At 43.7% G+C, this 24,474-nt stretch overlaps 1 protein-coding gene across 1 annotated transcript in view; it reads left to right on the plus strand.

Moving 5' to 3' along the window:
- The window catches only part of LOC139389486 (protein patched homolog 1-like), a 139,346-nt gene that overhangs the window by 19,095 nt on the left and 95,777 nt on the right, over positions 1–24,474 (plus strand). The window contains exons 3-7 of the mRNA XM_071136317.1: positions 20,351–20,540; positions 20,827–20,896; positions 21,147–21,238; positions 22,861–23,062; positions 23,195–23,316. Of these exons, the coding sequence (XP_070992418.1) occupies positions 20,351–20,540; positions 20,827–20,896; positions 21,147–21,238; positions 22,861–23,062; positions 23,195–23,316 (676 nt within the window). The remainder of the gene's footprint in view (positions 1–20,350; positions 20,541–20,826; positions 20,897–21,146; positions 21,239–22,860; positions 23,063–23,194; positions 23,317–24,474) is intronic.

Genomic DNA, 24,474 nt, shown 5'->3' on the forward strand with positions numbered 1-24,474 from the left:
GCCATCGGTAGTTTTCCATCACAATCTTCTGTTTTTAATGTCTATGCTTCTTACTTCTAGCCCAACCAGGTCAAAACACCTGACCCTTATTACCGGTGCAATATTTTTTATCTTCCTATAGCGGATCGGCGGGTCAATGTTTTATTCATAAACCATGTTGTGGGCCATTCTAAAACTATTTGAGCATCGACGTCCTTAACCATTTGTTTACACTTTGTTCAGTCATGTTACCTCATTGGTTAGCTAGCTAACAACCTGGTAACTTTATATCTAAACATGTAGGGGTACAGAAAGAAAGGAAAGGGATAACTTCTTCAGGAGATCAATGATCATAGCAATGAATGAATGACAAATCTCTTGTTAACTAACTTGACGTTTTTATAGAGAATTTATAGAGACTTTTCAACATAATACATCTCAATAGGAACCTAATATTCCACAAATGACTTTGTAATTTCAATGACATTGAAATTCAATGGTATTGGTATTAGCATTTTAGTTTTTAAACAAATGTATTTACAGTGCTACATATTCGTTTTTAGGGCACAACATTTTCTTCAATTTTAGCTAGAATTCATATAGGCCCAATATAGGCTGTATCTCAAAGAATAAAAAAATCCTATCTCTAGTTCGCTTTTTGTTTCTCAAACCAATTCAAATCAAATCAAATTATATTGGTCACATACACACATTTAGCAGACGTTATTGCAGGTGTAGCGAAATGCTTGTGTTCCTTGCTCCAACGACATATTTAGTATTTTGGTTTGAACATTTTGGTGCTCCTAAATTTCATGCATGCACACACACGCACACACACACACACACACGCACGCACACACGCACACACGCACGCACACACAGACACTCCTTAGAGAAATACTCTCAGAGATACTCTCAATGATCGACTATGAAAAGCCAACTGACATTTACTCCTGAGGTGCTGACCTGTTGCACCCTCGCCAACCACCGTGATTATTATTATTTGACCATGCTGGTCATTTCTGAACATTTGAACATCTTGGCCATGTTCTGTTATAATCTCCATCAGGCCACCCCTCATAGCCTGGTTCCTCTCTAGGTTTCTTCCTAGGTTTTGGCCTTTCTAGGGAGTTTCTCCTAGCCACCGTGCTTCTACACCTGCATTGCTTGCTGTTTGGGGTTTAGGCTGGGTTTCTGTACAGCACGTTGAGATATCAGCTGATGTAAGAAGGGCTATATAAATACATTTGATTTGATTTTTGATTTGACTCCTTTCCTTCAATTTTTTTCTTCGTTCCTCACTCAAATCCAGTGGACTTGAATATGTTTTCTTCAGGGGAGAGGTAGCTGAATGCAGGCAGCAACGTGGAAGAATCTGTCCATTGAGGGCTGTGTGAGTGTGTGAATGTACACCTTCGACCCAGGGCAGGCTGCATTGGGAGCTAGCCGACTGCGAAATACGCCCATTGGAGGGCTGCAGGGATGGACAGGTGATTAGCATAATTCGGAGAGAGGGGCCATACATATGGTAATGTAGGGTGGGGGGAGGAGGCACTGGCAGCTGGGGTGTCACATTTGTGTCAGTTTGGAAGGGGGGGGGGGTTATTGTACTACAGCACCCCTCTCCTTCGCTGTCAATCTTTGTCTTTCTCTCGTGCTATGAGGTGGGACTGGGTATGAGGGGAGGGAAGGTGGGACTGGGTATGAGGGGAGGGAGGGTGGGACTGGGTATGAGGGGAGGGAAGGTGGGACTGGGTACAAAAGGAGGGGAGGTGGGACTGGGTACGAAAGGTGGGAAGGGGAGGTGGGACTGGGTATGAAAGGAGGGGAGGTGGGACTGGGTACGAAAGGTGGGAAGGGGAGGTGGGACTGGGTACGAAAGGTGGGAAGGGGAGGTAGGACTGGGTACAAAAGGAGGGGAGGTGGGACTGGGTACAAAAGGAGGGGAGGTGGGACTGGGTACAAAAGGAGGAAAGGTGGGACTGGGTACAAAAGGAGGGGTGGTGGGACTGGGTACAAAAGGAGGGGAGGTGGGACTGGGTACAAAAGGAGGGGAGGTGGGACTGGGTACAAAAGGAGGGGAGGGAAGGTGGGACTGGGTACAAAAGGAGGGGAGGGGAGGTGGGACTGGGTATGAGGGGAGGGGAGGTGGGACTGGGTACAAAAGGAGGGGAGGTGGGACTGGGTACAAAAGGAGGGGAGGTGGGACTGGGTACAAAAGGAGGGGAGGTGGGACTGGGTACAAAAGGAGGGGAGGTGGGACTGGGTATGAGGGGAGGGGAGGTGGGACTGGGTACAAAAGGAGGGGAGGTGGGACTGGGTACAAAAGGAGGGGAGGTGGGACTGGGTACAAAAGGAGGGGAGGTGGGACTGGGTACAAAAGGAGGGGAGGTGGGACTGGGTATGAGGGGAGGGGAGGTGGGACTGGGTACAAAAGGAGGGGAGGTGGGACTGGGTACGAAAGGAGGGGAGGTGGGACTGGGTACAAAAGGAGGGGAGGTGGGACTGGTACAAAAGGAGGGGAGGTGGGACTGGGTACGAAAGGAGGGGAGGTGGGACTGCTTACAAAAGGAGGGGAGGGAAGGTGGGACTGGGTATAAGAGGAGGAGAGGTGGGACTGGGTACAAAAGGAGGGGAGGGAAGGTGGGACTGGGTATAAGAGGAGGAGAGGTGGGACTAGGTTTGAGGGGAGGGGAGTTGGGACTGGGTACGAAAGGAAGGGAGGGAAGGTGGGACTGGGTATAAGAGGAGGAGAGGTGGGACTAGGTTTGAGGGGAGGGGAGGTGAGGTGGTACTGGGTACGAAAGGAGGGGAGGGAAGGTGGGACTGGGTATGAGAGGAGGAGAGGTGAGAGGAGGTGGAACTGGGTATTTGGGGAGGTGGGACTGGGTATGAGGGCAGAGGAAGTGAGGGTAGGTGGGACTAGGTATGAGGTGAGGGGAGGCTGGGTATGAGTGGAATGTTGATGGTACAGTTGGACCCTGGCCTCTGACCCCTGTAAGTATCAAAGACTTCCTGGTTGATTGACAGCAGCATCAGGTGGGAGTCCCCAGGTTAAGAAACATGTGGGAGATGAGAGAGAGGAAGAGGGTGAGAGAGGGAATAACTGAAGTTGCGAGGGCAAACATTACGGTTGAGGTTACAAAAATAGGGTGAGATATTTACAGTATGGAAATAAAAAGAGCAAGGTAATATGACGGATGGACAGACAAACAGATAGACAGCTGTCTTAGGCTCGCTGGTGGGTCGATGGCAGTGAGGTGACCTGGTTCTAGGGACTTCCATGTCACTACGGGGGGCTTGGTTTAGATCGCCGTAATCCAGCTAATCCACACACACAGTTTTGTACAGCTAACCTTGTGGTGAAACACCATTCAGTCCCATTCAAATCCTATTTTCCCTAAACCCTAAACCTAATTCTAACCCATACTCTTAACCTAACCCTAACCTTAACCCAAAAACCTAACCTTAACCCTAAACCTAGCTCCTAACCGTAAAACTAAACCTAGATCCTAACCCTAACCCTTAACGGAATTCTAACCCAAACACTAATTCTAACCTTAACCCTAAACCCCCTAGAAATAGCATTTGACCTTGAGGGGACAAACAAAATGTCCCCAGTTGGTCAAATTGTGTTTGTTTACCAGGGACCAGAAGTCCCCACAAGAATAGTTAAACACGTCCACAAATAAAATCACATTTTATTTGTCACATGCACCGAATACAACAGGTGTAGACATTACTGTGAAATGCCTACTTACAAGCTCTTAACCATTAATGCAGTTTTAAGAAAACAAATAAATAAATAAATGTAATATTTACTAAATAAACTAAAGTTAAAAAAGTAATACAATAAAATAACAATTTAGAAGGCTATATACAGCGGGAACCCGGAATTTTCTGGGGTAATTGAGGTAATATGTACATGTAGGTAGGGATAAAGTGACCGTGGAAAGGGTCCTGTCAACCTTTCATGTGGACGGGGAAGGAGAGACAGAAAGGCCGTCGTAGGCAGACCTGGCTCTCAAGAGAAGACAGGCTATGTGCACACTGCCAACAAAATGAGGTGGAAACTGAGCTGCACTTCCTAACCTCCTGCCAATTGTATGACAGTATTAGAGACACATATTTCCCTCAGATTACACAGACCCACAAAGAATTGGAAAACAAACCCAATTTTGATAAACTTCCATATCTACTGGGTGAAATACCACAGTGTGCCACCACAGCAGCAAGATGTGTGACTTGTTGCCACAAGAAAAGGGCAACCAGTGAAGAACAAACACCATTGTAAATACAACCCATATTTATGTTTATTTATTTTCCCTTTTGTACTTTAACCATTTGCACATCGTTACAACACTGCATATATACATAATATGACATTTGTAATGTCTTTATTATTTTAGAACTTCTGTGAGTGTAATGTTTACTGTTCATTTTTATTGTTTATTTCACTTTTGTATATTATCTACTTCACTTACTTTGGCAATGTTAACATATGTTTCCCATGCCAATAAAGCCCCTTGAATTGAATTGAGAGAGGCAGGGAAGGGGAGTTTTGGAGGAGTCTCTTGTGGTTGACCATTCGCAGGGCTCTGGTTTTTGAATAAGAGCGTCTAAAAGAATGCAGAATGTAAACACAGCACTTGCAGGCATCTCAGGAGGTTGCTTGTGAATGGGAGAGCATCCATTCCTACGGCACACACACACACACACACGCGCACACACACACATGCACACGCATGCACACACGCACACACACACGTGCACACACACACGCACGCACACACACACACACTAAAGTTGTAACTTTTAAAGAGTATTTAACCTATATTTCACCATATAAATCATTGGGAATAAACATTATTTAAAAATATTTACTTTTAAAAACAGCCAAACCTCAGTGCACACTAACTCAGACAAGTCCTTCTCCAGCTCATCTGCACATTTCATAAACTAGTAAAGTTTAACACAACATGCTGGAATGTCATTCTACTGACGGCTTCCTGTTTGGAGTCAACCGGTAAACAGAAAGAAAAGAGAAAATGGAGCCCACATTTAAATTTGCATGTGTGTGTGTGTGGGGGGGGGGGGGGGGGGGATGTTTTCTATTTGCACATTTGAAATGTCTTTATTGAACATTTGTATTTTTTATTTCACGATTGAGAGAGAGGGAGAGAGAGAGAGAGAGAGAGAGGGAGGTAGAGAGAGAACACTCTAAACAAACAACAACACGAAGAGTTACAGTGCCTTCGGAAAGTATTCAGACCCCTTCACTTTTTCCATGTTTTGTTACGTTACAGCCTTTAAAAACCTCTTAGGGTCCCTTACTGCCCAAATCCCATTACGGGGATCATTTGACAACATCCGGTGAAATTGCAGAGCGTGAAATTCAATAATACTAAATTCGTAATATTAAACAATCATGAAGATACAAGTGTCTTACGTCATTTAAAAGCATAGCTTCTAAATTTTTGTCAGATTTCAAAAAGGCTTTACGGCGAAAGCATACCATGCGATTATCTGAGGACAGCGCCCCGCATACAAAAGCATTAAAAACATTTTCCAACCATTATGAAAGTCAGAAATAGCGAAAAAATAAATTGCTTATCTTTGAAGATATTCTGCTTTTGGCAATCCCAAAGGTCCCAGTTACACAATGAATGGTCGTTTTGTTCGATAAAGTCCTTTATATACCAAAAATGTCAGTTTATTTGGTGCGTTTGATTCAAAAATGCACCTGTTCCAACTCGCCCAACATGAATCTAAAAAGTTACCTGTAAAATTTGTCCAAACATTTCAAACAACTTTTCTAATCCAACCTCAGGTACCCTAATATGTAAATAATCTATAACATTTAATACGGAATAAACTGTTTTCAATCCCGGAGAAAAACAATGTGAAGTGCACAATCATTCACGCGCACCAAAATACAAGAGTCCTTCTGAGTGACACTTAGAAAGAATATGAATACTTCAGAAGGACTTCCGGCGCCAACAGAGATGGCCGCCTCGCTTCGCGTCGCAGCAGCGCCTCTTCAACCTCAGGAGGCTGAAGAAATTCAGCTTGTCACCAAAAGCACTCACAAACTTCTACAGATGCACGATCGAGAGCATTCTGTCGGGCTGTATCACCGCCTGGTACGGCAACTGCTCCGCCCACAACCATAAGGCTCTCCAGAGGGTAGTGAGGTCTGCACAACGCATCACCGGGGGCAAACTACCTGCCCTCCAGGACACCTACACCACCCGATGTCACAGGAAGGCCATAATGATCATCAAGGACAACAACCACCCGAGCCACTGCCTGTTCACCCCGCTATCATCCAGAAGGCGAGGTCAGTTCAGGTGCATCAAAGCAGGGACCGAGAGACTGAAAAACAGCTTCTATCTCAAGGCCATCAAGGCCTCAAGGCCATCAGACTGTTAAACAGCCACCACTAACACTGAGTGGCTGCTGCCAACATACTGACCCAACTCCATTTAATAATGGAAATTGATGGGAATTGATGTAAAAATGTATCACTAGCCACTTTAAACAATGCCACTTAATATAATGTTTGCATACCCTACATTACTCATCTCATATGTATATGTATATACTGTACTCTATATCATCTACTGCATCTTGCCATCTTTATGTAATACATGTATCACTAGCCACTTTAAACTATGCCACTTTATGTTTATATACCCTACATTACTCTTCTCATATGTATATACTGTACTCTATACCATCTACTGCATCTTGCCTATGCTGTTCTGTACCATCACTCATTCATATATCGGTATGTACATATTCTTTATCCCTTTACACTTGTGTGTATAAGGTAGTAGTTGTGGAATTGTTAGGTTAGATTACTCGTTGGTTATTACTGCATTGTCGGAACTAGAAGCACAAGCATTTCGCTACACTCGCATTAACATCTGCTAACCATGTGTATGTGACAAATAAAGTTTGATTTGATAAAAAAAAAACACCTAGCAATTTCTAAAGACTGTTGACATCTAGTGGAAGCCATAGGAACTGCAATCTTGGTCCTAATATTTAGGCTTTCCCATAGAAAAGCAATGGAAAGTCCAATGACCTCCAAAAAAAATTCCTGGATGGATTGTCCTCGCGGTTTTGCCTGCCAAATCAGTTCTGTTATACTGACAGACATTATTTTAGAGTGTTTTCTATCCAATACTACCATGCATATGCTTCTGGGCCTGAGTAACAGGCAGTTTAATTTGGGCACCTCAGTCATCCAAACTTCCGAAAACTGCCCCCTAGCCTTAAGAAGTTTTAAACTGGTTTTTAGAAATGTTTGCAAATGTATACATTTTTTGGGAAATATCACATCAGACCCTTTGCTCAGTACTTTGTTGAAGCACCTTTGGCAGCGATTACAGCCTCAAGTCTTTTGGGGTTTGACGCTACACCTGTATTTCGGGAGTTTCTCCCATTGTTCTCTGCAGATCCTCTCAAGCTCTGTCAGGTTGGATTGGGAGCGTCGCTGCACAGCTATTTTCAGGTCTCTCCAGAGATGTTTGATCGGGTCTGGCTGGTTCACTCAAGGACATTCAGAGTCCCGAAGCCACTCCTGTGTTGTCTTGGCTGTGTCCTTAGGGTTGTTGTCCTGTTGGAAGTTGAACCTTCGACCCAGTCTGAGGTCCTGAGCGCTCTGAGGCCCTGCTCCGTTCCTTTTTCCCTCGATCCTGACTAGTTTCCTAGTCCCTTCCACTGAAAAACATCCCCACCGCATGATGCTGCCACCACCATGCTTCACCGTAGGGATGATATTGGCCAGGTGATGATCGCTGCCTTGTTTCCTCTAGATGTGACGTTTGGCATTTAGGCCAACGAGTTCAATCTTGGTTTCATCAAACCTGAACATCTTGTTTCTTATGGTCTGAGAGTCTTTAGGTGCCTTTTGACATACTCCAAGTGGGCTGTCATGTGCCTTTTACTGAAGAGTGGCTTCCATCAGGCCACTCTACCATAAAGGCCTGATTGGTGTAGTGCTGCAGAGATGTTTGTCCTTCTGGAAGGTTCTCCCATCTCCACAGAGGAGCTCTGCCAGAGACCATGGTTCTTTATCACCTCCTTGACCAAGGCCCTTCTCTCACGATTGCTGAGTTTGGCCGGGCGGCCAGCTCTAGGAAGAGTCTTGGTGGTTCCAAACTTCTTCTATTTAAGAATTTCCCCAGATCTGTGCCTCGACACAATCCAGCTCTATTCCTTTGACCTCGTGGCTTGGTTTTTGCTCTAACATGCACTGTCAACTGTGGGACTTTATATAGACAGGCGTTTGCCTTTTCAAATCATGTCCAATCAAATTGTTTTTTTATCTCAGATGGACTCCAATTAACTTGTAGAAACATCTCAAGAATGATCAATGGAAAGAGGATGCACTTGAGCTCAATTTCGAGTCTCATAGCAAAGAGTCTGAAAACGTATTTAAATAAGGTATTTCTGTTTTTATTTCTAATAAATTTTCAAAAATGTCTAAAAAACGTTTTTCACTTTTTCATCATGTGTGTAGATTGTTGAGAAAAATAAATCATTGAATCATTTTCAGAATAAGGCTGTAACGTAACAAAATGTGAAAAAAATGATGGGGTCTGAATACTTACCGAATGCACTGTATCAATACAAAACTGAGATGCATGGATAAACCACTCCTACAATCTTTTTGGCTCTATAACAAAGAACAAACTGCAAAACATATACGTGATCAAATACAATAGTTAGAATCAACTATTGAAGACTACCATAACCCACCGGATTTTCAAATTACATTGAATGCACTACAGGACAAAATACAAACCCTCCAACCTAAAAATACCTCTGGTCTTGATGGTATCCTCAATGAAATAATAAAATATACAGACCACAAATTCCAGCTCTGACATGTTCCCCAATATTTAGAACCAAGGACTGATCACCCCAATCCAAAAAAGTGGAGTCATATTTCACCTCAACAACTACTGTGGGATATGCGTCAACAGCAACCTTGGGGAAATTCTCTGCATTATCATTAACAGCAGACTCATACATTTCTTCAGTGAAAACAAAGTACTGAGCATATGTCAAATGGGCTTTTACCAAATTACCGCACCACAGACCACATATTCACCCTGCACAACCTAATTGACAAACAAACCAACCAAAACAAAGGCAAAATCTTCTCATGCTTTGTTGATTTCAAAAAAGCTTTTGACTCAATTTGGTACGAAGTTCTGCTATACAAATTAATGGATAGCAGATTATAAAATCCATGTACACAAACAACAAGTGTGCTGTTAAAATTGGCAAAAACACACACATTTCTTTACAGAGAGCCATGGTGTGAGACAGGGATGCAGCTTGAGCCCCACTCTCTTCAACAAATATATTAACAAATTGGCGAGATCACTAGAACAGTCTGCAGCACCTGGCCTCACCCTGCTAGAATCTGAATTCAAAATGTCTACTGTTAGCTGATTATCTGGTTCTTCTGTCCCCAACCAATAAGGGCCTACAGCAGCACCTAGATCGTCTAAACAGATTCTCAGACCTGGGCCCTAACAGTCAATCTCAGTAAGACAAAAATAATAGTGTTCGAAAAAGGTCCAGTTGCCAGGGCTACAAATAAAAATTCCATCTAGACACAATTGCCCTAGAGCACACAAAAAACTATACATACCTCAACCCAAACTTCAGCTGCACAGGTAACTTCCACAAAGCTGTGAACGTTCTGAGAGACAAGGCAAGAAGTGCCTTCTACGCCATCAAAAGAAACATCAAATTTGACATCCCAATTAGGATCTGGTTAAAAATACTGGAATCAGTTATAGAACCCATTGCCCTTTATGGTTGTGAGGTCTCAGGTCTGTTCACCAACGAATAATTCACAAAATGGGACAAATACCAAATTGAGACTCTGCATGCAGAATTCTGGAAAAATATCCTCTGTGTACAACGTAAAACACCAAAAATGCATGCAGAGCAGAATTATCAAAATCCAGAAAAGAGCTGTTAAATTCTACAACCACCTAAAAGGAAGTGATTCTCAAACCTTCCATAACAAAGCCATCACCTACAGAGAGATGAACCTGGAGAAGAGTCCCGTTAGCAAGCGGGTCTTGGGGCTCTATTCACAAACACAAACAGACCCCACAGAACTCCAGGACGACAACACAATTAGACCCAACCAAATCACGAGACAACAAAAATATGATTATTGGAAATATTGGAAAGAATTAACAAAAAAAACATTGCATACTAGAATGCTATTTGGCCCTAAACAGAGAGTACACAGTGGCAGAATACTTGACCACTGTGACTGACCCAAAATTAAGGAGAGCTTTGAGAGAGGCTGACGTAGGCAGACCTGGCAATCAAGAGAAAACAGGCTATGTGCACACTGCCCACAACATGAGGTGGATACTGAACTGCACTTCCTAACCTCCTGCCAAACGTATGACAATATTAGAGACACATATTTCCCTCAGATAACACAGACCACCAAATAATTGTTATAAACTCCCATATCTATTGCGTGAAATATGAAATTTGAAATGTCTGTTTTCAATTGGAAATTTTGTGAGTGTAATGTTGCTGTTACTGTTTATTTTTGATTGTTTATTTCACTTTATTTATTATCTATTTCACTTGCTTTGGCAATGTTAACATACGTTCCCTGTGTCAATAAAGCCCTTTGAATTGAGAGAGAAAGAGAGAGAGCGAGAGAGAGAGAGAGAGTGAGAGAGAGAGAGAGAAAGAGAGAGAGAGAGAGAGAGAGAAGACCGCCGAGCTACGAGGGGGAGGTTGGGTGGGGTGTGATGTCAGCCCCTTAGAATCCCCTTGTCCCCCCTTTTACCCGCTCTCTCCTCTTCTCCCCCCTTTTACCTGCTCTCTCCTCTTCTCCCCCCTTTTACCTGCTCTCTCCTCTTCTCCCCCCTTTTACCTGCTCTCTCCTCTTCTCTCCTCTTCTCCCCCCTTTTACCCGCTCTCCTCTTCTCCCCCCTTTTACTTGCTCTCTCCTCTTCTCCCCCCTTTTACCTGCTCTCTCCTCTTCTCCCCCCTTTTACCTGCTCTCTCCTCTTCTCCCCCCTTTTACCCGCTCTCCTCTTCTCCCCCCTTTTACTTGCTCTCTCCTCTTCTCCCCCCTTTTATCTGCTCTCTCCTCTTCTCCCCCCTTTTACCTCTTCTCTCCACTCCCCCTTCTCCTCCTCTTCTCTCCCCTTTTACCTGCTTTCTCTTCTCCCCCTTTTACCTGCTCTCTCCACTTTTCCCCCTTTTACCACTTCTCCCCCTTCCCCCCTTTTACTTGCTCTCTCCTCTTCTCTCCTCTTCTCCCCCTTTCACCTGCTCCCCCTTTTACCTGCTCTCTCCTCTTCCCCCCTTTTACCTGCTCTCTCCTCTTCTCCCCACTTTTACCTGCTCTCTCCTCTTCTCCCCCCCCCCTTTCACCTGCTCTCTTTTCCCCCTTTTACCTGTTCTCTCCACTCCCCCTTCTCCTACTCTTCTCTCCCCTTTTACCTGCATTCTCTACTTCTCCCCCTTTTACCTGCTCTCTCCTCTTCTCCCCCTTTTACCTGCTCTCTCCTCTTCTCCCCCTTTTACCTGCTCTCTCCTCTTCTCCCCCTTTACCTGCTCTCTCCTCTTCCCTCCTTTTACCTGCTCTCTTCTCCCCCTTTTACCTGCTCTCTCGACTTCTCCCCCTTTTACCTGCTCTCTCCACTTCTCCCCCTTTTACCTGCTCTCTCCTCTTCTCCCCCTTTTACCTACTCTCTCCTCTTCTCCCCTCTTTACCTGCTCTTCCCCCTCTTTACCTTTTCTTTTCCCCCGCTTTACCTGCTCTCTCCTCTTCCCCCCACTTTTACCTGCTCTCTCCACTTCCCCCCCTTTCACCTGCTCTCTCCTTTTCTCCCCCTTTTACCTGCTCTCTCCTCTTCCCCCACTTTTACCTGCTCTCTCCTCTTCCCCCACTTTTACCTGCTCTCTCCTCTTCTCCTCCCTTTTACCTGTTCCCTCCTCTCCCCCTCCTTTTACCTGCTCTCTCATCTCGCCCTCCTTTTACCTGGTCTCCACTCCCCCCTTTTACCTGCTCTCTCCTCTTCCCCCCCTCTGTTCTGCTCTCTCCTCTCCCCCCTTTTACAAGCTCTCTCCTCTCCCCACCCCCCCTGGTTTGAGAATAGCGGGGACTAGGGGTTAATGTTATGCAACAAACTGAATGCCCTCACTGAAGGCTCGGAACACAGTCACACACACACACACACACACACACACACACACACACACACACACACACACACACACACACACACACACACACTGCCTTGTTCCGTTGGCATTGGTGGATGTGTGCTGTTTTTCTATTAAGAAGTGGTGGGGTAAGCGTGAACTGCAGCATGGCTGTCGTGAAGATGACAGGAGACTGACTGACTGGGGAACCCTGTGTTGTGGAAGAGATTGACTGACTGACTGACTGACTGACTGACTGGCTGAGGGAACCCTATGTTGTGGAGGAGACTGACTGACTGGGGAACCCTATGTTGTGGAGGAGACTGACTCACTGACTGGGGGAACCCTATGTTGTGGAGGAGACTGACTGACTGGCTAGGGGAACCCTGTGTTGTGGAGGAGACTGGTTGGCTGACTGACTGTGGAACCCTATGTTGTTGAGGAGACTGACTCACTGACTGGGGGAACCCTATGTTGTTGAGGAGACTGACTCACTGACTGACTGGGGGAACCCTGTGTTGTTGAGGAGATTGACTCAATGACTGGGGGAACCCTATGTTGTGGAGGAGACTGATTGACTGGCTAGGGGAACCCCATGTTGTGTAAGAGATTGACCCACTGACTGGGGATCCCTATGCTGTGGAGGAGACTGACTCACTGACTGGGGAACCCTACGTTGCTGAGGAGACTGACTCACTGACTTGGGGAACCCTATGTTGTAGAGGAGACAACTGACTGATGAGGGAACCCCATGTTGTGAAGGAGACTGACTCACTGACTGGGGAACCCTATGTTGTTGAGGAGACTGACTCACTGACTGACTGGGGGAACCTATGTTGTTGAGGAGACTGACTCACCGACTGACTGGGGTAACCCTGTGTTGTTGAGGAGATTGACTCAATGACTGGGGGAACCCTATGTTGTGACTCTACTCTAGTCTAGTCAACACACCACAGCACAGCAGGAGCTGTGGAGGAGACTGACTGGCTGGGAAACCCAATGTTGTGCAGGAGACTGACTGACTGACTGGGGAACCCTATGTTGTTGAGACCGACTCACTGACTAGGGGAACCCTATGTTGTGGAGGAGACTTACTCACTGACTGGGGGAGCCCTATGTTGTGGAGGAGACTAACTGACTGGCTAGGGGAACCCTGTGTTGTGGAGGAGACTGACTCACTGGCTATGGGAACCCTATGTTGTGACTCTACTCTAGTCTAGTCAACACACCACAGCACAGCACAGCCCACAACTGCACAGCACAGCCCATCACAGAACACCACAGCCCAGTATAGAACAACACAGAAATGCAAAGAACAGCACAGTACAGAACAGCACAGAATAGCACAGCAGAGTACAGTTCAGCACAGCACAGTACAGAACAGATCTGCACAGAACAGAACATCACATTACAGAACTGCACAGAACAGCACATAACTGCACAGAACAGCACAGAACATCACATTACAGAACAGCACAATACAGAACAGCACAGCACAGTACAGAACAGCACAGTACAGAACAGATCTGCACAGAATAGAACAGCACAATACAGAACAGCACAGCACAGTACAGAACAGATCTGCACAGAACAGAACATCACATTACAGAACTGCACAGAACAGCACATAACTGCACAGAACAGCACAGAACATCACATTACAGAACAGCACAATACAGAACAGCACAGCACAGTACAGAACAGCACAGTACAGAACAGCACAGAACAGCACAGAACAGCAGAGAACAGTACAGTACAGGTCAGGAGTTCAGAGAGGAGCTGGCCCTCATAGGACCTGGCCCTGTGTTGGAGGTCAGAGAGGACCTGGCCCTGTGTTGGAGGTCAGAGAGGACCTGGCCCTGTGTTGGAGGTCAGAGAGGACCTGGTCCTCTGTTGGAGGTCAGAGAAGACCTGGCCCTGTGTTGGAGGTCAGAGAGGACCTGGCACTGTGTTGGAGGTCAGAGAGGACCTGGCCCTGTGTTGGAGGTCAGAGAGGACCTGGCCCTGTGTTGGAGGTCAGAGAGGACCTGGCCCTGTGTTGGAGGTCAGAGAGGACCTGGTCCTCTGTTGGAGGTCAGAGAGAACCTGGCCCTGTGTTGGAGGTCAGAGAGGTCCTGGCCCTGTGTTGGAGGTCAGAACTGTTTATGTAGAAAGGAGACACCTTGGGGATATGCGAAGCCGAAAGCAACAACGTGTGAATATGTGTCATTATAGAACACAGTTACACACACACACAGTTACACACACACACACACACACACACACACACACACACACACACACACACACACACACACACTTTTTTCTTCCAACTGGGGTGTTAATTTCACCCTGAGGCTCGGCGAGTGCTGACCCCAAAACTTTGCAACCCTGTGAAGTGAACATTGGACTGTTTTGCACCATTTTGATTGGTCAGTTTGTTGATATCCTTTCGGTGACTCCTTGCAGACTGAAGAGCCTCTTGACTCCTTATATCTGTGTCATAATTCAAGTTAACAAGTATTGCACTTGCTCATTATCATGCTGCACGTAGGGCTAGGGTTACTGCTGGAAGTACAGTGTAACCATGAGCAACCACAATACATGTTACACTGTTTCTGGACAGGACACACACACACACACACACACACACACACACACACACACACACACACACACACACACACACACACACACACACACACACACACACACACACACACGAGTTGTAGGTATATCAGTTCTATGAGTTGCAGGTAGATCAGCTCCATGTAGGTGTAGGTAGATCAGTTCTATGAGTTGCAGGTAGATCAGCTCCATGTAGGTGTAGGTAGATCAGTTCTGTGAGTTGCAGGTAAATCAGCTCCATGTAGGTGTAGGTAGATCAGTTCCATGCAGGTGTAGGTAGATCAGTTCCATGCAGGTGTAGGTAGATCAGTTCTATTTAGGTGTAGTTAGATCAGTTCCATGTAGGTGTAGGTAAATCAGTTCTATGTAGGTGTAGTTAGATCAGTTCCATGTAGGTGTAGGTAAATCAGTTCTATGTAAGTGTAGTTAGATCAGTTCCATGTAGGTGTAGGTAGATAAGTTCCATGTAGGTGTAGTTAGATCAGTTCCATGCAGGTGTAAGTAGATCAGTTCCATGTAGGTGTAGTTAGATCAGTTCCATGTAGGTGTAGGTAGATCAGTTCCATGCAGGTGTAGGTAGATCAGTTCCATGCAGGTGTAGGTAGATCAGTTCCATGTAGGTGTAGGTAGATCAGTTCCATGCAGGTGTAGGTAGATCAGTTCCATGCAGGTGTAGTTAGATCAGTTCCATGTAGGTGTAGGTAGATCAGTTCCATGCAGGTGTAGGTAGATCAGTTCCATGCAGGTGTAGTTAGATCAGTTCCATGCAGGTGTAGTTAGATCAGTTCCATGTAGGTGTAGTTAGATCAGTTCCACGTAGGTGTAGGTAGATCAGTTCTATGTAGGTGTAGTTAGATCAGTTCCATGCAGGTGTTGGTGGATCAGTTCCATGCAGGTGTTGTTAGATCAGTTCCATGTAGGTGTAGTTAGATCAGTTCAATGCAGGTGTAGTTAGATCAGTTCCATGTAGGTGTAGTTAGATCAGTTCCATGTAGGTGTAGGTATATCAGTTCTATGAGTTGCAGGTAGATCAGCTCCATGTAGGTGTAGGTAGATCAGTTCTATGAGTTGCAGGTAGATCAGCTCCATTTAGGTGTAGGTAGATCAGTTCTGTGAGTTGCAGGTAGATCAGCTCCATGCAGGTGTTGGTGGATCAGTTCCATGCAGGTGTAGTTAGATCAGTTCCATACAGGTGTTGGTGGATCAGTTCCATACAGGTGTTGGTGGATCAGTTCCATGTAGGTGTAGGTGGATCAGTTCCATGCAGGTGTAGGTAGATCAGTTCCATGCAGGTGTAGGTAGATCAGTTCCATACAGGTGTTGGTGGATCAGTTCCATGTAGGTGTAGGTGGATCAGTTCCATGCAGGTGCAGGTAGATCAGTTCCATGCAGGTGCAGGTAGATCAGTTCCATGCAGGTGCAGGTAGATCAGTTCCATGCAGGTGTAGTTAGATCAGTTCAATGCAGGTGTAGGTAGATCAGCTCCATGTAGGTGTAGGTAGATCAGTTCCATGCAGGTGTAGGTAGATCAGTTCCATGCAGGTTTAGGTAGATCAGTTCCATGTAGGTGTAGGTAGATCAGTTCCATGTAGGTGTAGGTAGATCAGTTCCATGTAGGTGTAGGTAGATCAGTTCCATGTAGGTGTAGGTCGATCAGTTCCATGTAGGTGTAGGTCGATCAGTTCCATGCATGTGTAGGTAGATCAGTTCCATGCAGGTGTTGTTAGATCAGTTCCATGTAGGTGTAGGTAGATCAGTTCCATGCAGGTGTAGGTAGATCAGTTCCATGTAGGTGTAGGTAGATCAGTTCCATGCAGGTGTAGGTAGATCAGTTCCATGTAGGTGTAGGTCGATCAGTTCCATGCAGGTGTAGGTAGATCAGTTCCATGCAGGTGTAGTTAGATCAGTTCCATGTAGGTGTAGGTAGATCAGTTCCATGTAGGTGTAGGTCGATCAGTTCCATGTAGGTGTAGGTCGATCAGTTCCATGCATGTGTAGGTAGATCAGTTCCATGCAGGTGTTGTTAGATCAGTTCCAAGTAGGTGTAGGTAGATCAGTTCCATGCAGGTATAGTTAGATCAGTTCCATACAGGTGTAGGTAGATCAGTTCCATGCAGGTGTAGTTAGATCAGTTCCATGCAGGTGTCGGTAAATCAGTTCCATGTAGGTTTATGTAGATGAGGGGAGAAGAGGGAGTGAGCAGTAAAAAGCATGTCACCGCCCGTCTTTGGTTAACTCAGGCCTGCTATTTATAATGGTGATTCTAACCATGCTCTCAATCCAGATCAGATGGGGGCGCTGTGTTTGGGTTGAGAGAAAAAAATCTAGTGTGTTTCCCTAATACGACCAGACATGGCCCCCTCCCTCCATGTTGCTCTCTGGTCTGACTGGGTGGTCTGGCCCAGACAGATTAGCATGCTTAACTTTAACACGATTACAATATGCTGACAATATTCCACCTACGTTTGAATCAGGAATTGTAGTCGAACAATTGTTCAATTGGATTGTAGCATATAAAACTAAACAGATTTTCACACAGCTTTCTCAGCAATTCTTCTAACAGAACTTTGTGTGTGTGCGAGAGAGAGAGAGAGAGAGACACACACACACACACACACACACACACACACACAAAACACACACATACACACACACACACACACACACACACACACGCACACACACACACACACACACGCAGAGAGGACTGCACTTGGTGCATATTTTCATCAAACAAACACACACTGGCGGAAATACTTTAACACAGGTGTGCATACACAAAGTTGTCCCAGTGAAATTGAACCAACGATGTGCCAGCCAGTGGCATGGCTGTTGAAACACCAACATGTCTTGACATTCTACATCATGTTAGTCTGCCAATGCTGAATGGTGAGCAGAGATGATCTGTGGTAAAGAGACTTTGTTGAAATGCTCTGTGTCAACCTCACCAGCTACGATTCTGGAGGAGAGAGGCAGTGATGCCTGGATTTAAAGCTAGAATACACATTTGGTGAAACAGTGCCCTAGCGCCTTTTGTTATTGTTTTGCTGATGAAAGAGGATAGGAGAGTCCAGCAGCTTTCTGTAAAAAACAATTACTGTAGATATTAGAGGTCGACCGATTATGATTTTTCAACGGCAATACCGATTATTGGAGGAACAAAACAAAGCCGATACCGATTAATCGGGTGATTTTTATTTATTTATTTGTAATAATGATAATTACAACAATACTGAATGAACACTTATTTTAACTTAAAATAATACATCAATAAAATCAATTTAGCCTCAAATGAATAATGAAAGATGTTCAATTTGGTTTAAATAAAGTAAAAGTGCAATATGTGTCATGTAAGAAAGCTAACGTTTAAGTTCCTTGCTCAGAACATGAGAACATATGAAAGCTGGTGGTTCCTTTTAACATGAGTCTTCAATATTCCCAGATAAGAAGTTTTAGGTTGTAGTTATTATAGGATTTATAGGACTATTTCTCTCTATACCATTTGTATTTCACATCGACAACAGCCACCCTCGAAGCAGCGTTACCCATGCAGAGCAAGGGGAACAACTACTCCAAGTCTCAGAGCGAGTGACGTTTGAAACGCTATTATCATGCACCCCGCTAACTAGCTAGCCATTTCACATCGTTTACACCAGCCTAATCTCGGGAGTTGATAGGCTTGAAGTCATAAACAGCGCAATGTTTCAAGCATTGCAAAGAGCTGCTGGCGAAATGCACAAAAGTTCTGTTTGAATGAATGCGTACGAGCCTGCTGGTGCCTACCATCACTCAGTCAGACTGCTCTATCAAATCATAGACTTAATTATAACATAATAACACACAGAAATACGAACCTTTGGAAACTATCATTTCGAAAACAAAACGTTTATTATTTCAGTGAAATACGGAACCGTTCTGTATTTTATCTAACGGGGATGGCATCTCTAAGTCTAAATATTGCTGTAACATTACACAACCTTCAATGTTATGTCATAATTACGTAAAATTCTGGCAAATTAGTTCACAATGAGCCAGGCAGCCCAAACTGTTGCATGTACCCTGACTCTGCTTGCAATGAACATGAGAGAAGTGACAATTTCACCAGGTTAATATTGCCTGCTCACCGTTCTTTTAGCTAAATATGCAGGTTTAAAAATATATACTTCTGTGTATTGATTTTAAGAAAGGCATTGGTGTTTGTGGTTAGGTACACGTTGGAGCAACGAAAGTCCTTTTTCGCGAATGCGCACCGCATCGACTATATGCAACGCTAGATAAACTAGTAATATAGTATAGTATGATATAGTAATATCATCAACCATGTGTATTTATAGCTAGTGATTATGATTGATTGATTGTTTTTTATAAGATAAGTTTAATTCTAGCTAGCAACTTACCATGGCTTCTTACTGCATTTGTGTAACGGGCAGGCTCGTCGTGAGGCAGGTGGTTAGAGCGTTGGACTAGTTAACCATAAGGTTGCAAGATTGAATCCCTGAGCTGACAAGGTAAAAATCTGTCGTTCTGCCCCTGAACAAGGCAGTTAACCCACCGTTCCTAGGCCGTCATTGAAAATAAGAATGTGTTCTTAACTGACTTGCCTCGTTAAATAAAGTTGTACAAAAAAAATCGGCAAAATCTGCGTCAAAAAATGCTGATTTCCGATTGTTATGAAAACTTGAAATCGGCCCTAATTAATCGGCCATTCCGATTAATTGGTCGGGCTCTAGTAGATATTCTGCTGTTTTATCACGCATGCAATGATGATCGAGGAAGTGACTTCTTTGTTGTTGTAATATCCCAAACGGACGTTTCACAACATAGGGGTTCGAGCTTTAATCAGGACGAATGGATGTCGGCCATACACAGTAGATTAACTTGTGGAATCATCTGAAAATAACAGGAATTGATGGCCGATGTTCTCTGGTCAGGAGTGATAGGACGGCTACCTGCAGCATACGTTCTATTGGTCTGACTTGTCCTTCAGAGGCAGAGCTGGAGACAATGATGTCTCATCCTATAGTGAAAAAACGGATAGTGTTATCTTGTACCTTTATGTAAATGCAACAGTATGTCAGAGCGAAGCCGTGGCTAGCAGGTTTGGAGGACTTTGCGAGGTAGAGAGGCATGGCTGGTACTGAAAAGCTGCTTTTAAAGCTGTTGGGGCTCGGAGCTCATGTACAGGGCTTAGCCCCACCATGCTAGGTAGTGAGGGAGGAAGGGGACGGAAGAACGACTTTCTCCCTCCTTTTTTGTCTTTGTAAGGCTGAGGCAGAGATCAAATACTGAGGTAGAGACTGGCATTTTATGACACTGTACTGACATTCTAAGGCTATTGAAAAAAATATTGGTAACCGGGGCTGACAAGTCATCACATGCATTATTGTTCTTTCAGGAAGGCTGATGTATACATTAATGTGATTTTATAGTTTGTTATAGAAGGTTGTGTGTTTTTGTACATCAGACCAGGTTCTGAAAGTTGTGTATGTAATATGTGTTGGTGTGTGTACATACAATACTGACCGTGTGTCTGTACTCTGGTGTGCAGTGGGCGGCAGGGTGAATCAGGAGCTTAAATACACACGTCTGAAGATGGGCGAGGAGTCCATGTTCAGTCCCCAGCTGATGATTCAGGCACCGCGCCAGGAGGGCGCTAACGTGCTCACTTTGGAGGCGCTACAACAACACCTGGACTCAGCCATCAGTGCCAGCCAAGTGCACGTTTACCTCTTTAACAGGTAACACACACCCACACACACTGTACTTACATGCACGCATACACACACACCAGCTGAGTGCACGTTCGCCGCTATAACAGGTGACACACACACACACACACACACACACACACACACACACACACACACACACACACACACACACACACACACACACACACACACACACACACACACACACACACACACACACACACACACACACACACACACACATTCAAACAAATTATGTTTTAGATTGTTCAAAGCTGTTGTGCAAGTGATATATTGAATGCCTCCATTTCAGACAATGGAAATTGGAACATTTATGCTACAAATCAGGAGAAATGGATACTGAAGCTCATGTTGTGAACCAGGTAAGCATGAGTGAACAGAGTTTGTCTCTCTCTTTCTACACCAAACACTGCCTCTCATACAGTGGAATAGAATGTGATTAGTAGTTGTAGAGCGTCAGTGGTCACGTGGTTTCTGCTGTTGTTGTGATGTTACTATCATGTGATGTTACTATAATTTAATGTAACCATAATGTAATGTTAGTATAATGTGATGTTCTACTGTACTGATTATAGCATCAGTGGTAACATGGTGTCTGCATTCTCCTGTCAGATCATTGAAAAGCTCCACCCCTGTCTCATCATCACTCCGCTGGACTGTTTCTGGGAGGGAGCCAAGCTCCAGTCTGGATTGGTCTACCTCCCGTGAGTACACATTACACACATCACTCATTATACACATCACTCATTATACACATCACTCATTATAAACATCACTCATTATAAACATCACTCATTATAAACATCACTCATTATACACATCACTCATTATACACATCACTCATTATAAACATCACTCATTATACACATCACTCATTATACACATCACTCATTATACACATCACTCATTATAAACATCACTCATTATAAACATCACTCATTATAAACATCACTCATTATACACATCACTCATTATAAACATCACTCATTATAAACATCACTCATTATACACATCACTCATTATACACATCACTCATTATACACATCACTCATTATAAACATCACTCATTATAAACATCACTCATTATAAACATCACTCATTATACACATCACTCATTATACACATCACTCATTATACACATCACTCATTACACACATCACTCATTATAAACATCACTCATTATACACATCACTCATTATACACATCACTCACTACACACATCACTCATTATACACATCACTCATTATACACATCACTCATTACACACATCACTCATTATACACATCACTCATTATACACATCACTCATTATACACATCACTCATTATACACATCACTCATTATACACATCACTCATTATAAACATCACTCATTATACACATCACTCATTACACACATCACTCATTATACACATCACACATTATACACATCAAAAATTATACACATCACTCATTATACACATCATACATTATACACATCATACTTTATACACATCACATTATACACATCATACATTATACACATCATACATAATACACATCACACATTATTCACATCACTCATTATTCACATCATACATTATACACATCATACATTATACACATCATACATTATACACATCATACATTCTACATATCATACTTTATACACATCACATCACACATTATACACATCACACATTATACACACCATACATTCTACATATCATACTTTATACACTTCACACCACACATTCTACACATCACACATTACACACCACACATTTGACACATTATACACATCACACATTATACACTCCACACATTATACACACCACACATTCTACACATCATACATTCTACACATTTCATCACACATTGTACACATCACAAATAATACACATCACACATTATATACATCATACATTATACACATCATACATTATCCACATCATTCATTATGCACATCACACATTATACACATCAAACATTATACACATCACACATTATACACATCATACATTATACACGTCACACAATATACACATCACATCACACATTATACACTTCATACATTATACACATCACTCATTATACACATCACATCATACATTATTCACATCACACATTTTACACATCGCATCACACACCAAATCCAGCACACAGATCACATCACTGCCTATAGCTCTGGAAACTACGATTTACAAATGTTGCTCTCTGGAGTGCTGGGTTCTGGAGTGTTGAGTTCTGGAGTGCTGAGTTCTGGAGTTTTTGTTTCTGGAGTGTTGGTTTGATGTTGGAGATTGTGGATTTCTGTGATTTGGAGTTGTGTCTACCCACCACTCCTAGTGGCATATCACACCCTCTGCAGTGGACCAACTTTGACCCCAAGGAGTTCCTGACAGTGCTTCGGGCTCTGAAGGTCCAGGTAGACAGCTGGGAGGTGATGCTGGAGAAGGCTGACGTGGGACATGGCTACATGGACCGGCCCTGTCTCAACCCCCAAGACCCCGACTGTCCCCTCACTGCCCCCAACAAGAACACCACCAAGGTACACACACACACACGCATGATGCAGAAACGCACACACATGCGCACACACATCCATGTATATGCTGTTTGTACACATGCATGCACACACCCATACAGACACAGACCCATTGACTATGTTGTTGTGTTGTAGCCCTTTGACTTGGCTCGCATCCTGACTGGCGGCTGCCATGGCCTCTCCAGGAAGTACATGCACTGGCAGGAAGAGCTGATTGTAGGGGGGACCACCAAGAACGGCACCGGACCACTACTCAGGTAGGAAAGAGAGAGATAGAGAGAGAGGGCCTACAGCAGAGAGGGCCTACATCAGCACCTAGATCTTCTGCCCAGATTCTGTCAGACCTGGGCCCTGCCAGTCTATCTCAGTAAGACAGAAATAATGGTGTTTTTGGTCACAGGTCCAGGAATGGCTGAAGAATTGCAACATTTGCCTAGAACTAACGCTGCAGACAGCAATACTGGGTGATTTGAAAAGCCATAGTCAATCAATCAATAATATAATAATTATTTTAGCAAAAATGTTTATTTTTAATTTACCATCTGTAGAAGCTATGAGAATAGAAAGGTTCAATACTTTTTTGTTGAGAGATAGATGGGAGGGGTTGAATGGAGCTGAAGGGTGGGACTAATAACAAGATAAACAATGTAAAGCATACGGGGTCTGTAAAATGTATATAGGTTCAGAACTTTTGTGAAATAGCAGAGTTACAAACTGGATAGACATCAGAAATAGAGGAAGGACTAAAAACAAACAAAAAATAACTATTGGAAAATAGACTGTGTCTGTAAAATGTATATAAGATGTATAAATTGAAGGTAAAAGCAGAAGTGTTTATTAGTTTACTCGAATTGGGGGATCGGTGGTAGGGTTTGCATAATAATAAAGGTATATTCTTTTAAAAAGTATGTATGTCTATATAGGTATGTGTATGTATATATGTGTATATATATGCATGTGTGTATGGATATATATATATTTACCCCCAAAATATATGGGGGATTGGAAATGATGCAGACAATTACATTGATGGAACCAATATTATTTCCTCAATATTTAGCTGATCCACCCCTTTAAACAAAAAATAATTATAATGTTGTTCCAAAATTCCATCTAGACACCGTTGCCCTAGAGCACACAAAAAAACAATGCATACCTCGACCTTAACATCAGCGCCACAGGTAATTTTCACAAAGCTGTGAACGATCTGAGAGACATGGCAAGAAGGGCCTTCTACGCTGTCAAAAGGAACATAATACTCAACATACCAATTAGGATCTGGCAAAAAATATTTGAATCAGTTATAGAACACCCTTTATGATTGTGAGGTCTGGGGTCCACTCACCAACCAAGAATTCACAAAATGGGACAAACACCAAATTGAGACTAAATAATGCATGCATAGCAGAATTAGG

Source organism: Oncorhynchus clarkii, chromosome 30 (assembly GCF_045791955.1).
Source record: "Oncorhynchus clarkii lewisi isolate Uvic-CL-2024 chromosome 30, UVic_Ocla_1.0, whole genome shotgun sequence".
NCBI lineage: Eukaryota > Metazoa > Chordata > Actinopteri > Salmoniformes > Salmonidae > Oncorhynchus > Oncorhynchus clarkii.